The sequence below is a fragment of the Sitophilus oryzae genome, unplaced genomic scaffold (genome assembly GCF_002938485.1).
Source record: "Sitophilus oryzae breed Bouriz unplaced genomic scaffold, Soryzae_2.0 scaffold_942_pilon_pilon, whole genome shotgun sequence".
In the NCBI taxonomy this organism is placed as follows: Eukaryota; Metazoa; Arthropoda; class Insecta; order Coleoptera; family Curculionidae; genus Sitophilus; species Sitophilus oryzae.
Genome location: NW_022147575.1, coordinates 2,528,513 through 2,542,290, shown reverse-complemented (window position 1 = coordinate 2,542,290; position 13,778 = coordinate 2,528,513). Strand labels below are relative to the sequence as shown.

The following is a 13,778-nucleotide window of genomic DNA, read 5'->3' as shown; positions in this document are numbered from 1 at the left end:
ACTCTTTTTAGGGTTCCGTACCCAAAGGGTAAAAACGAGAACCCTATTACTAAGACTTCGCTGTCCGTCCGTCCGTCTGTCACAAAGCTCTATCTTATGAACTGTTATAGCTACACAGTTGATTTTTTTACAGATAATGTATCTATGTTGCCGCTATACGAACAAATACTAAAAACAGAATTAAATAAATGTTTATAAATAAAAAAGTACTTTCACTAAACATTATCTTTTAAGTAAGAATCTTACATAGAATCTTTCAAGTCCTCGGTGGCCGCGTGGTTAAAGCGTTAGGACTTTACGCTACTATAGTAAACGCCACGAATGTTTGGGAGTGATTCATCGCTTGATGAAGTTAGAATCGACACGCGCGCTATCATTTTTACATTAAAAACGTAAATTTTTACCGCAGACGTAAGTTTTTAAAGGCCCGGTCTAATCATCTGCCTGCGCTCCTCCTACTTATTCTAAAATGTTAGCGTGAATGACAAAGACGATACTATATCGCGTTTCTTTGATTGATTCGTTTTTGTGCGTCAGTCCATTGGTGTGCTTGCAGTGCGACCAATGGGGCATTCCAGTTTATATTTATAACCAAATATATGTTTTGACAAGACTTTGACAGTTAAAACAACAAATTACAACAGATTATATATTGATTATTATATGACTTGAAACACCACGGCACTGGAATTAAGTTTTATGTGACCTTGAACAGATTAGTTCACATGGTAGCGACCGATGAATCACTCCCAAACATTCGTGGCGTTTACTATATGAAGGTGCGTATTCATTATCCGCACGAACGAACGAACGAATGTTCGCTAGTGGTATGGACGGGGACCGCACGATAGGACCGCACGAGAAGACCGGAGGCATTTGTTGGCGAACGCCTTTAATGTACCGACTCGAAACGGATGGTCGAGCGAACGAACGAACGAACGGCCGCATGCGTTCGGTCCCCGTCTAAATATACCGCACTTTCATTCGTTCGTTCGTTCGTTCGTTCGTTCGTTCGGATAATGAATACGCACCTTGACGTTGGAGCCGTTGTAAGGCAGGTTCGAATCCTTTGTTTTAATCTTGTTTTTTTTTTAATTTTTACATATTTTTACATATTTATTATTGATTAATACAATTTTTAATAATTTGTTTCTTCATTTTTTTTTAATTACTTATACGCGCATTCAAAATTTCAGCTAAATCGGAAAAAAAGTTTATAATAATATAGTGTCTAATGTTGTATAGATAATGAATGGTATGGAACCCTTCGTGAGTCCCACTCGCACTTGAACAATTTTTTAGACACACTTTCTTTTAGACACTAATTAAAACTCCTGATATATTTAATAGCTATGTTTTTATAAAAACAAAGAAAAATTATGAATATAGATGCCCTTTTGATTGACAAAATCAGAAAACTAGGTTGAGGCTAAATTTTTAAAAATGTTGGCATAATCGTCAAAATCAATCAACGCTATTTTGTGTTGTCATAACTCGAAGTTCGGCAAACGCAATGTCAAAATAACGTCAGAGCTAATAGCTGAATTGCGGCAGTATTGCCATATCTCTCTATTAAGGACATTGCGTTATTGGCATGAAACTTCTTTACGCTTTACGCGCTTTTATGGGAGTAAAAATTGAAGGCCATTAAGGATTAAAAATACGAACTAGGGGAAAGTTATGTCCATTAAAATAACGTTTTAATAAAAAATCGTTTAAATTTTTCAGGGCGTTATTTGTGAAAAGATATTTGAAAATAAATCCTACTTTTCTTCATTGTCCCTTTATTCGGTAATAAAGGTAAATTTATGATGCTTAGAAAATTTTAATAAAATGTCACAACACTGTTATAATAAACATTTTAAAAATGTTTACTAACATTTTCTTACAACCATAAAAATAATTACATTTGATACGTCAAAGAAAGTATGATGCTTTGACGAACATAAGGTAGTAAAAATTAGATAAGGCAAACTATGCTGGAAACTAAATAAAGTTTGCAGTTTGACCTAATTATAGACTATAGCATTATACCTACCTCCTACTAATTACGTTTCAGCTTATATAAAAATAATTTTTTAATAAAGCCAAACTTCTATTTTTAGTCTGTGATATTGTTCCAAGACGACTAAAAATAAAGAAATAAGAACATCAAAGTAAGTATTTAAATTGAGCAATATTTTCATAAAATATATTTTTATAAAAATATTTATAAAAAGTACTTTTTTAACCCTTTCAGAATGGTGGCTTCTACGGCTGAATTTACCTCAAAGACACGAGTTTTCATATTAGTAGCCGGGTATAAACATCATGTACATAAAAGCATGTTTGATGCATTAAAATTAATTTTTTTCATAGCAACTGTTAAAATTGCCTTAACTGCTAGGATATATTAAATGATACTTTAACAGCGAGGATAGGTTAAAAACTTTATTTCTTCTCGCACGTTTTTTAATTGCTTTCATTTTTGAACATTTTTTTATTCCTTTTCATAAAAGTTATTCAGGATTTAAATGGAAGTAGTTTGGATATAGCGTTTGTCGCGTCAGCCTAAATATCTGTTAGTAATTTACTTATTTCGTTTTGAGCCATTTCTGGCTCCAATTCAATCAGCAATCGACATCAAAGAGAATTAAAAAATATTGACTCAAAACTGACAACTAAAGAGACAGCTTTATTAAATTCGCGAATGAATTAATCGTGAATTAATCTATAACTATTATTTAAAAAATATATTATAAATTCATTTTTAATTATTCCTCAGAAATCGATATTAAAAAAAAGTATAACGAATTAATTCCTCAATAAATTATCTCTAAAAAGAACAATTTAATTAAAAATCTTTCGATTACAAGGAAAGATACCCAAATCAACCTTTATATTTGAATTATAAAAAGAGCTTGCTACGGCCCTCCATACATTAAAAGCTTCGGCTGTAGGCACCTAAAAGGGTTTGCTCTAAAAAGTGAAAGGTTGAAAAATGATCAGCTTAAAATATTAATTAATTCGTTGATGATATGATATTAGAACAAAATTGGCCTGAATCGCATATTAATTATGAAGAACACGAGGCAGAGTGTTTTTATTTAAAGTACTTTTTTGCAAAGATGGGATCGGAAAAATTGGTCGTTCTACTTTTAAAAGTGACACTAAAAGTGACGTTCTATTTCTAAAAGTAACGTTTGACAGGTGCTGGGGAGGCACATAAAAGGCATAAGCAATTAGATATTTCTGACTATACATGTTCCTATACCTAAAATAAAAGTTATTTAAGATTTAGTTTTAAAGCATATATTTTTCTTGATTTTAACCAGTAGCCTATAACTTTAAACGTCAAGTGATGTAAAACAATAGATCTGGCCATGTCATATTGTGACACTTTGTACAAAAAGCAGTATGTTATAGATCATCATTTTGAAGCCAACTTTGCGCTGTTTTTTTCGATCATACGGTATATTATTAATAATATCAACTATTAGATATCACTAAAGAGCGAAAATACTAGATATATGTTTTTATAAATACACTTTTTAAACTATCAAGGGGGCAGCAGTATTTATAATATAGGAAATTCAAATAATTCGTTTTCTGACAGATGGAAATAAATTGTCTGACTGTTAAAAACTCACCTTTGACACTTAATGTCAAAGGAAGCTAGATAAAATCAAGAAAAATATACATTTTCAAATTAAATCTTAAATAACTTAGTCTATTACGCTGTACATTCGGGTCGCTATCAGGGGTCGGGTAAAGCGCGTGTGCCGAAGGAGATATATATATATATATATATATATATATATATATATATATATATATATATATATATATATATATATATATATATATATATATATTATATTTCAGAAATCTGCCTAAGGCTTACCCCGATCCTGTCATGTTAAGCCAAACCCAAAATTCCAAACACTCGTGCTTTGGTTAAGGTTTGCAGAGCTTCAGCATTCATTCAGCAACCGTAAAATAGCGAGCAGTTTGTTACAAAACCATATAAATTATATATCACTGTAATCACAAAACTTCAATCTATTTCCGTATTGTAACGAAATTTTAAATTATGGCTTTATTTTTGAGAAAATTTAGTCCAAACATAAGGAATATTTTGTTGATTTTTGATCATCAAAATCTTAAAAATAAAGAAGTTGACTAAACATATGCTACAATACGGATATAGTATAATCCTTTATCTTTAATTTCCGTCTTCATTTATGTAAAAATACCTAGCCAGTTTTACATAAAACGTTAAATAGCGAACGCTTATTAGGTATAGGAACATGTATAGTCAAAAAGCAACTAATTGAAAAGCTTTTTCATTAGTGAAATAAAAAAAGTGGGTTTCCATTTGAAAAAAATTATTTATGATAATTTTTTAATCGCTCAATTTCATGATAGCTACCGCCATGATTATATGACATTTTAACAATTTAATTTTTGAAATAGATAGCTACATATCTCCTCTTTATGTCACGTTGGCTGTGGTAATCACTAAATTTGACAATTAGGCTATACAAATGTTTTTGGCAGATAGTTTTTTTCGTTCAAAAATATGATTTTTTCTTCTCAAAAACGGTTAATGTTAGATATAGAGTATTTAACATCAATATTCATAAAATTTTACAAAGAATTTAAGTATGTAATAAAAAATGGGGACACCCATTTAAAATAAGAAAGTTTCTGTCAACTCCCGGTATTTCCGGAAGTGCCGCCATATTGGAAATATTTTTAATCGATAGATCTCGTTATAAAACAATGATGTGTAAAAAATCTCCTGTCTAGATATTGTGGTTCTCGAAAAATTTCTAATGCTCGCTCAGCCTGGGACACCCTATATACAACAATTAAAATAATAATAACTTTTAAATATTAAACTCGCTTAATATTTTTCAAAATTATCATTTAATTATAACAAAAGGGGAATCGTAAAATCCGAAGTTATGAATATGTACAAATTTAATTAATTCGTTAAAAAAGCAGGCGTTTCAAATATCAATTACTTTGCGTCTTTAGTACCTTGAAAAGCTATTAAAAAATTAACAGAATTAAGACGGAAAACGTTTTCGAATATTAGTACTTCGAAGATGTTTTTGAAATGAAATTTCGTTGAAAAACTTTTAGGGAAAAAGTTGTTTTTCTTTTAATAAAATGTAGCTTTGTTTACAGAAGCGAAATGAAGGAGAAATGTCAGCTAAAATGTTTCTTTTATTACTTGCAGGGCCTCCTACGTTTCGGTATTGACGGTAGTGGCCTTCTCCACCGAGAGATATATTGCTATTTGCTATCCCTTGTATCTGAGAGCGATATCAGGTCTTCAAAGGGCAGTGTGGATTATAGCCGCGCTCTGGGCAGTGTCTTTCATTTCTGCCCTGCCTTTTGCCGGAAACACGAATATTACTCATCTGACGTATCCGCCTAATTCTACAGATATAGTACCGGTAAGTTTTAGATTTAGAGGAAGAGTGGCATGAAAGAGACAGTTTTAAAAAGAAAGGGATAAATAATACTGAAAATATACAGGATGGCGCACCTCATTCGTCTCTGTTGATTATACGAAAAGGGAAAGATGTAGAAACAAAATATTTTGTGGGTATATGTGGGGAGGCAATGTGCACAATTTAAATTTATTTTAAAATATACAGGATATTTCAGAACAAAGATCCATACCAAAGTTATATTTTTTCTTATGAAATACCCGGTGTTTTATTTCATTTTTGAACTGTTGGGTCCAAAAAAGGAATTTATTATAAGAGTTAAATATGTTTAAAATCTCTGGTTTTTGACATTTAAAGATATTTAAATATGCATGCTACAATAAAATAGACTATCAACCCTGTGTATTACTTTTCAGAATTAATTCTTGTGCTGAGTTTAAAGATAGAGAAATAAATTTTGCTGAAAAATGTTATTGCTTCCTTTAATTTATAGGGGTGTACACCAAAATTTGCTGATCTGTTTTAAATATTTAGTTTATATAAAAACTTCCATATTCCAAATGAAACACTATGCATTTTTTTAATAAGTCGAAGCAGATTTAAATGCTCTGTCAAGCTATATTAGAGCTTCCTATAGCTATCTGGCTCAGATTTTGAATAAAAAGCGATTTTTCAATAAAATTGTAATCAAGATGGCTGTTGTCGAATCGACATTAGTTTATGGACTTTATTTAAATTTATAACAGTTTATTTTTATTTAATTTACATACAATAAGATTAATAAGTAAGTATTTATTATTTATGAAGAAAAATGAAGCAGTATTTGCTGGCGGAAGGAATGGATATGTTACTAGTAATTTTATTTTGTGAGGACATACAAACATTTTGTGAGGACACACATTTTGTGTGGCCTGGATGGTTTATGCTCAAAGATATCCAAATAGGAATTTTCTTGACAAGCGTTTCTTTGAAAAAGGCAGAAACCTGTCGTTGGAAGTGAAGAAAATGAATTTGCTTTAATTGGTTCTTTTATTGAAAATCTTGATAAAATAATAAATACTAACTTATTAAACTATTGTAGGTAAATTAAATAAATGTAAACTGTTTTAAATTTAAATAAAGACCATAAACTAATGTCGATTTTGAAAATAGCTACTAACTGCCAATAGCAAATTGCCAGAGCGACACCAGCCCTCTTGATTTTATTGAAAAATCGTTTTTTATTCAAAATCTGAGCCACATAGGTATAGGAAATCCCAATATAGTTTGAAAAAGCATTTAAATCTGCTTCGACCTATTTAAAAAAATACATAGTGTTGTATTTGAATTAACGAAGTTTTTGTGTAAAATACATAATTAAAATAGACCAGCAATTTTTGATACCCTTATATACATTTAAGGAAGCAAGAAATGTTTCAGTAAAGTTTATTTCTCTGGTTTTAAAGTTAACACAAGAATTATCTCTGAAAAGTAATGTACAGGGTGGTCGAAATTGGTCTGTTTTAACAGAGAAACCCTATTTCCTGACTAGATAGAGCAAAACCGACATAGATGTCATGGGCTCGATTTCTGAGAAAAGTTTAATGGCCAAAACCGCCTGTTGATATTTTCACTGCCAACAGAGATACGGGGTCTTTTTAAATTTTTTACCATTTTGAAAATTGCCGATAACTTATTTATTTCGTGGAATAACAAAATTCTGTAAAAACTTTCTTACGGCACTTTTTTAAGCACAATCCAGTGGCGTAGTCAATTTTCTTCTATGCTTGCTCTTTCTGGCAGAAATAATAAAAAATATAATTTTTTAAACGGAAATCGTAGTTGGCTATGAACTTAAAAAAATGCTGGCATTTAAGCCTTTCCAACGATATAAAGTTATGGGTATCTATTTCTCAGAATGAAAGAAATATTACGTTTTTTATCTTTGTATTGGGCCTTGATTTTGTGTTGACCTATAGTTGCCTAATTATTTTTTATCACAATTTAATATTCTATGTCATTATTTATTTGCATAACTAAATACTTTTGAAAAGGTAAATCAATATTCTATATTAGTATTACCATTTACAATTAAAAAGCCAGGGTTACAACTGCACTATTAAATGGAGAATTTAGAGAGAATTGGATTGGAACAAGGGATCCCATATCTTGGCCTGCTAAGTCCTGTGATGTAACTCCTTTTGACTTTTTTTATGGAGGAAATTAAAAGGCCTTATATATAAGGGAAGAACCATTGGAACGAGAGAAGAATTACAGAAGGCTACTAGACAAGCTTTTGGACTTATTACACCAGTTCGCCTAATAAATTGTTGTAACTCTGTGGGCAAAAGATGTTTATTGTGTATTCAACAAAGGGGTGCTCAGTTTGAACATCTTTGATGATTTTTTTAGAAAACTATATTCGTCACTCAAAAAATACTTTTTTTATTCTTTGTTTATTGTATCGATTTCAATTGTAATTACTAATACTAATATACAATGTTAATTTACCTTTACAAAAGTCTTTAATTATGCAGATAAATAATAATATAGAATATTAAATTGTGATAAAAAAATAATTAGGCAAATAGGTCAACACAAAATCAAGGCCCGCCTCGATATAAAGGTCAAAAACCTAATATTTCTCTTATTCTTAGAAATAGATGACCATAACTTTAGATCATTGGAAAGGGTAAAACGCCAGCATTTTTTTAAGTTCATAGCCAGCTATGATTTCCATTTAAAAAATTATATTTTTTATTATTTCTGGCAAAAAGAGCAAGCATAGAAAAAAGCTGACTACGCCACTGGATTGTGCCTAAAAAAGTGCCTTAATAACGTTTTTACAGTGTTTTATTACTCCGCAAAATAAAAAAGTTATGGGCAATTTTCAAAATGGTAAAAAATTCAAATCAGTTGGCAGTGAAAATATCAACAGGCGGATTACGCCATTAAACGTTTCTCAGGAATCAAGCCCATGACATTTATGTCGGTTTTGCTCTATCTAGTCAGGAAATAGGTTTTCTCTGTTAAAACAGACCAATTTCGACCACCCTGTAAGGGTGTTGACAAACTTTTTTATTATAGCATGCATATTTAAATATTTCAAAAACCAAAGCATTTAAACATATTAAACCCTTATAATAAATGCCTTATTTTATGCCAAGAATCCAAAAATAAAATAAAATACCGGGTGTTCTATAAGAAACAATATAACTTTGATATGGATCTTAGTTCTGACACACCCTGTACATTTCAAAATAATTTTAAATTATGCACATTGCTCCTCTACATATACCCGTAAAAAATTTGTTTCTGCATCTTTTCGTTTTCGTATAATCAACCGAGGCGAATGAGGTGCGCCACCCTGTATTTATAAAGTAATAGTATAGTCATATAACTATTAGATTTGTACAAATAAACAAATAAAATGTACTCAAAAACTTACTTTTTGACCACGAAATCTTCAAAACGTTGTATATGTTTGTGAACATCTGGCTGTTACTATCGTAAAGTATTACCCAAGCAGCATTTGGACGTCGGGACAACGTTGTGTCACGCGACCAAACGTCGGAGAGCAACGTCGGCACAACCTCGTGCCAACCCTAGTCTGCACTAGTTCGGAGAATAATTTTTGGGTCGAAACGACGTTGGATACCTACGTTGGCGAGCAGCTTAATTTAGTACAAACTGCAACGTTGTTTAAAATCCTAATTCACAGAAATACAAAACTATAATAATATGGCGTCTAAGTCGCGTTTTATCCTAAATTGGGATAATTATAGTAAAAATATTATTTTTATGATTTAGTTAGAGACATATGCCAGATGGCAATAAAGGAAAACAAAACAAAATTATTTAAGTGTGGAGGATGTTTGAAGATCATAATTATTGAAACACTTTAACCAACTCTGTAACTCGTTACCCAAGGCAAAAAAGTTAAACGCTAACAACTTTATTGATAAATGTATTGTTTCTACTTTGAAAAATACTAATGGGCCTTAAAATTAAAGAAGTTTCAGAAAATTTCTTGAATTTTTTTTAGTAAAATGAGAATAATTTATTCGCAGTCGAAAAAAATAGTTTCCGCGTGTTGTTTAGGGTCAAATATTTCAAGTTAATGTATTCAAAAAGCAGGAATTGCTATTTCAGGAACGACACATTTTCTTATTCAAGAACATGGCGGCTTTCACTTTGTTGTTTTGGAGATTAAGATGGAGTAGTTCGAGTAGTCGCATACTGGACTAATAAATTCGCAGTTCAGCCTTAACAGGTAGTATACTAGTCGCAAGATTGCCTAATTTAGTCATCCTAGAGTCTAGCTTGTGCCGCCCTCTATATTCTAAATAACCGAGGGAGTCGATAAAGTATCGGTAATATGTCGATGTATAATTTAAATTTAGTTTTATATGTGTCTTTCTTACTACCCATTTTAATTAAGTTTTTTTTTTATAAAACCAAAAACAGCACTGAAAATTTTATATACAGAACAATGAAGTGAACATTTAAGATTTAAGGTTATGGTTCAATACAGTTGTAAAAAGACAGTGGCTCGACGTTCTACCAACGTAAGAATAAGGAAAACTAAACAACGTTGGAATTAGTAAAACAGACGACGTTTGCATAACGTTGGAATAGGTCCTGAAAGTGACGTCGGAAAACTCTTTATTGCCCAACATTGTAACTACGTTGTCCGAATCACCTAAAGATCACTTAAGCAAAATAGGTTGCAAGACAACGTTTATTCGACGTCGCAGAAGCTTTTACTTTGTTGTAGTACTAGTGCAACGTCGGCACAACGTTACAACAACGTTTACATTTATTTTAATATCCAATTTACGGATCTAACTATTTTTTGGAACTAATCCAACGTTGTGTTTAGTAAACATGTGGTCGCAAGTCGTGAAAATGCTACTTGGGTAAGACATACACGATTCATTTAAAAAGTACTGTGAAAATAATAACGGCTCCTTCAAAACTTGGCTCTTTCATGCCCTTTTTATTTACAAAATTAGTACAGGACATAAAACGTAACACTTATTACAAAATCACCCTAATGTATTTGAATCCAGTGATTTAATTCCATTTACATTGTATTTTCGGCTAGAAGTTTAGATCAAACAGAACGTTTTTAAATTCTAAATGTTGATAGAAATTCGGGGACTTTGTAATAAAGGAATGCGTCCGAATTGGAGCCATGTAAAGTTCAAGACCGCTAGAAATTTTGTTGTGAGGTTTAGACTCGAGAGCGCTGTCGGCATTTCGTAGAGTGGAATGCCTGAGTGTGGTATTTTGAATTGTTCTAACGTACCTACTGACCTTGGCTATAAAATCTCGTCTAAACAAGATAGCAAGATTGCAACATTTTACGGTGTAACATAAGAAATCTGGCAAGAGCATATTAGTAGTACAGCTCGCTATACCGGTTGTTTCGCGAAAGTGGCTCGCCACTATACAGTGTGGTCCGAACTGTATTCCGGAAACTTCAGCAGCATATTCTGCACATAAAAATAAGTAAAAAAGTTCGTATAAATGTATGTCCGAAAATGCTTAGTTTCAGAGATACAGGATGTAGAAGTTTCATTTTTATTTCGATTTTTTCCAAATACTTTTTGAAGTAACGTCAATATTTAGATCAAAATTGGTGTCTAGGAGTTTTTCTACATAAGAAATTTGATTTAGATGTCAATAAGACTCCTACTTATAGAGGGCGCCACCTATCTATTTTTAACTGGTTTGAAGAGTAATAACTTTTTGTCCGTACCTGTATAAAGTACCGAGTAAAAAAATATACATTTATGAGTTTTTTTACGTAAAAAAAGTCTCTTGGTAAAAATCGCTACGAGTAATGGCTCTCGAGATATTTTGAATCGAAATTATCAATACCTCCCATCATTGCCATAAATTAAATATGTTGACTAAATAATTATTAGACTGAAATCATAAATCTGAAATGTTTTTGTGTCAAAAGTTCAACAGGAACTGTTTTATCATTATTTTTTCGAAGAAAAATTTATGATAAATTAAATAAAAACAAAAAGTTCCCAAATTTATCATTTCAGTCAAATAATTTATCTACCCAACACTTTTATTTTTTGTCAATAATGACATGTATTTACAACACTGATTTGACAAAATCCTTAGATTTTAGGTATATGCTTCTTTAATAAAACTCATCTTTATTTTTTTCCTAGAATACGAAAATCAATTAATATATATGGGGTTCCATTAGAAAAAACACAACTTTGATGTGTAACTTTTTTTGGGGACACCTTGTATAATTATATATATATTTTTATAAAATGCTTTCAGTTAACCTACATAATATGCTGCCAAAATTTAATTTCGATATAAACTACCGTTCTCTCCGAGCTTCCACGGCGCAGGAGAGGCGCCACCCTGTATTTTACAATAAACATTAAATACTTATATAGCAATATCCTGAAATATTAAAAAGAATAATAAATATTATATTACTTAAATATATGCCATAAAATAACAAAAAATTATCAAGAAAAATTCAATAACGTCATAGTATTATTTTCTTCTTACAGGAATCTGCAATGTGTGTTATGGTATCCCAACCGGAAAACTTTCCATTGACCGAGTTGAGTAGCATTATATTTTTCATCGTGCCCATGGTTATAATAGCAGTTTTGTACACCAACATGGGCATTGCCATTTCCAGGGCTTCGGAGAACAGACTAGCCGGCAAGATTAAAGGCTCCATACATCGTAAAAACAAGAAAAACCAAAGCAACAGAAGCATAATACGAATGTTGTGTAAGTATTGTCTTTAATTAGTTGTTTAGTATGTGACCAGACAAAAACAATGTCACACCACTGCATATACACTACCGGATCTGGATCTTCCTTTGATTCTCAATATATAATATATAATCTGCCTGTTTCACATGCCGCGACTGCCTCCACTTGTTACATAGGTACCATAATAAGATAAGCGAATAAATACCTCTATTGATACGCAGATGCCCATGCCATTGATCGCAAGTTAGCAGCAGGCTTTATAAATAGGCTGTTGGTACAGTAAGCATTGAACAGGCTGTATTCCGGAAACTTCGGCAGCATATTCTGCAGATAAAAATAAGTAAAAAAGTTCGTATAAATGTATGTTTTAAAATGCTTTGTTTCGGAGAGACATAGTGAAGAAGTTTATTTTTATTTATTTCGATTTTTTTAAAATTATTTCTGAAGTAATGTCAATACTTGGATGAAAATTGGTGTCTAGGATTTTTTTGACGTGGGAATTTTGATTTTGAAGTCAATTTGACTCTTATTTGTAGGGGGCGCCACGTACATGTGCTTTAACTGTTTTGAAGAGTAATATATTTTCGTCCGTACCTGCATAAAACTACTGAGGAAAAAAATACACATTTCCGTGACTTTTTACGTAAAAAATGCCTCTTGGTAAAAATCGCTACGAGGAACCGTTATCAAGATATTTAGAACGGAAATGGTTAATACATGTCACTATTGACATAAAATATACACTTTGAGTAGATAGTTATGTGACTGAAATAATAAATTTTGGAAATGTTTATTTTTTTTTAATTAATCACGCGAAAAAATGACGATAGAACCGTTTCTGTTGAACTTTTGGCACAAAAACATTTCATATTTATGATTTCAGTCTAATAACTATTTAGTCAACATGTTTAATTTATGTCAATGATGACAAGTATTGATCATTTCGATTCCCAATATCTCGAGAACCACTTCTCGTAGCGATTTTTACCAAGAGACCTTTTTTACGTAAAAATAGTCGTAAATGTATACTTTTTTTCTCAGTAGTTTTATACAGGTACAGACGAAAAGTTATTACTCTTCAAACCAGTTAAAAAATATGTAGGTGGCGCCCTCTACAAGTAGGAGTCATATTGACATCAAAATCAAATTTCTCATGCCAAAAAACTCCCACACACCAATTTTTATCCCAATATTGACGTTACTTTACAATTATTTGGAAAAAATCGAAATAAAAATGAAATTTCTACACCCTGTATCTCCAAAACTAAGCATTTTAGGACATACATTTATACGAACTTTTTTACTTATTTTTTTTATCTGCAGATTATGCTGCCGAAGTTTCCGGTATACAGTTCGGACCTAGATAGAGACAGTACTATAAGTGTTTGTAAAAAGTAACATATTAAAACGCAAATTAAAATAAAACTATTTAAAAACCGATAATACCATATGATCGAAAAAAAAATGGTGTCTAGTACGCTTGAAAATTATGAACGATAGAGAACTTAATTAAGTTAAGTAAAAAACAATTTATCCAACAGCCTCTACTTATACAGACTTTACTCGACTTTACTCACATGTAGACAT

General features: G+C 31.4%; 1 protein-coding gene across 1 annotated transcript in view; it reads left to right on the top strand.

Annotated features, from left to right (window-relative positions):
- LOC115891040 (neuropeptides capa receptor-like) overlaps nucleotides 1-13,778 on the top strand; it is a 173,367-nt gene that overhangs the window by 117,453 nt on the left and 42,136 nt on the right. Inside the window, exons 5-6 of the mRNA XM_030911434.1 lie at nucleotides 5,228-5,447; nucleotides 11,978-12,206. Of these exons, the coding sequence (XP_030767294.1) occupies nucleotides 5,228-5,447; nucleotides 11,978-12,206 (449 nt within the window). The remainder of the gene's footprint in view (nucleotides 1-5,227; nucleotides 5,448-11,977; nucleotides 12,207-13,778) is intronic.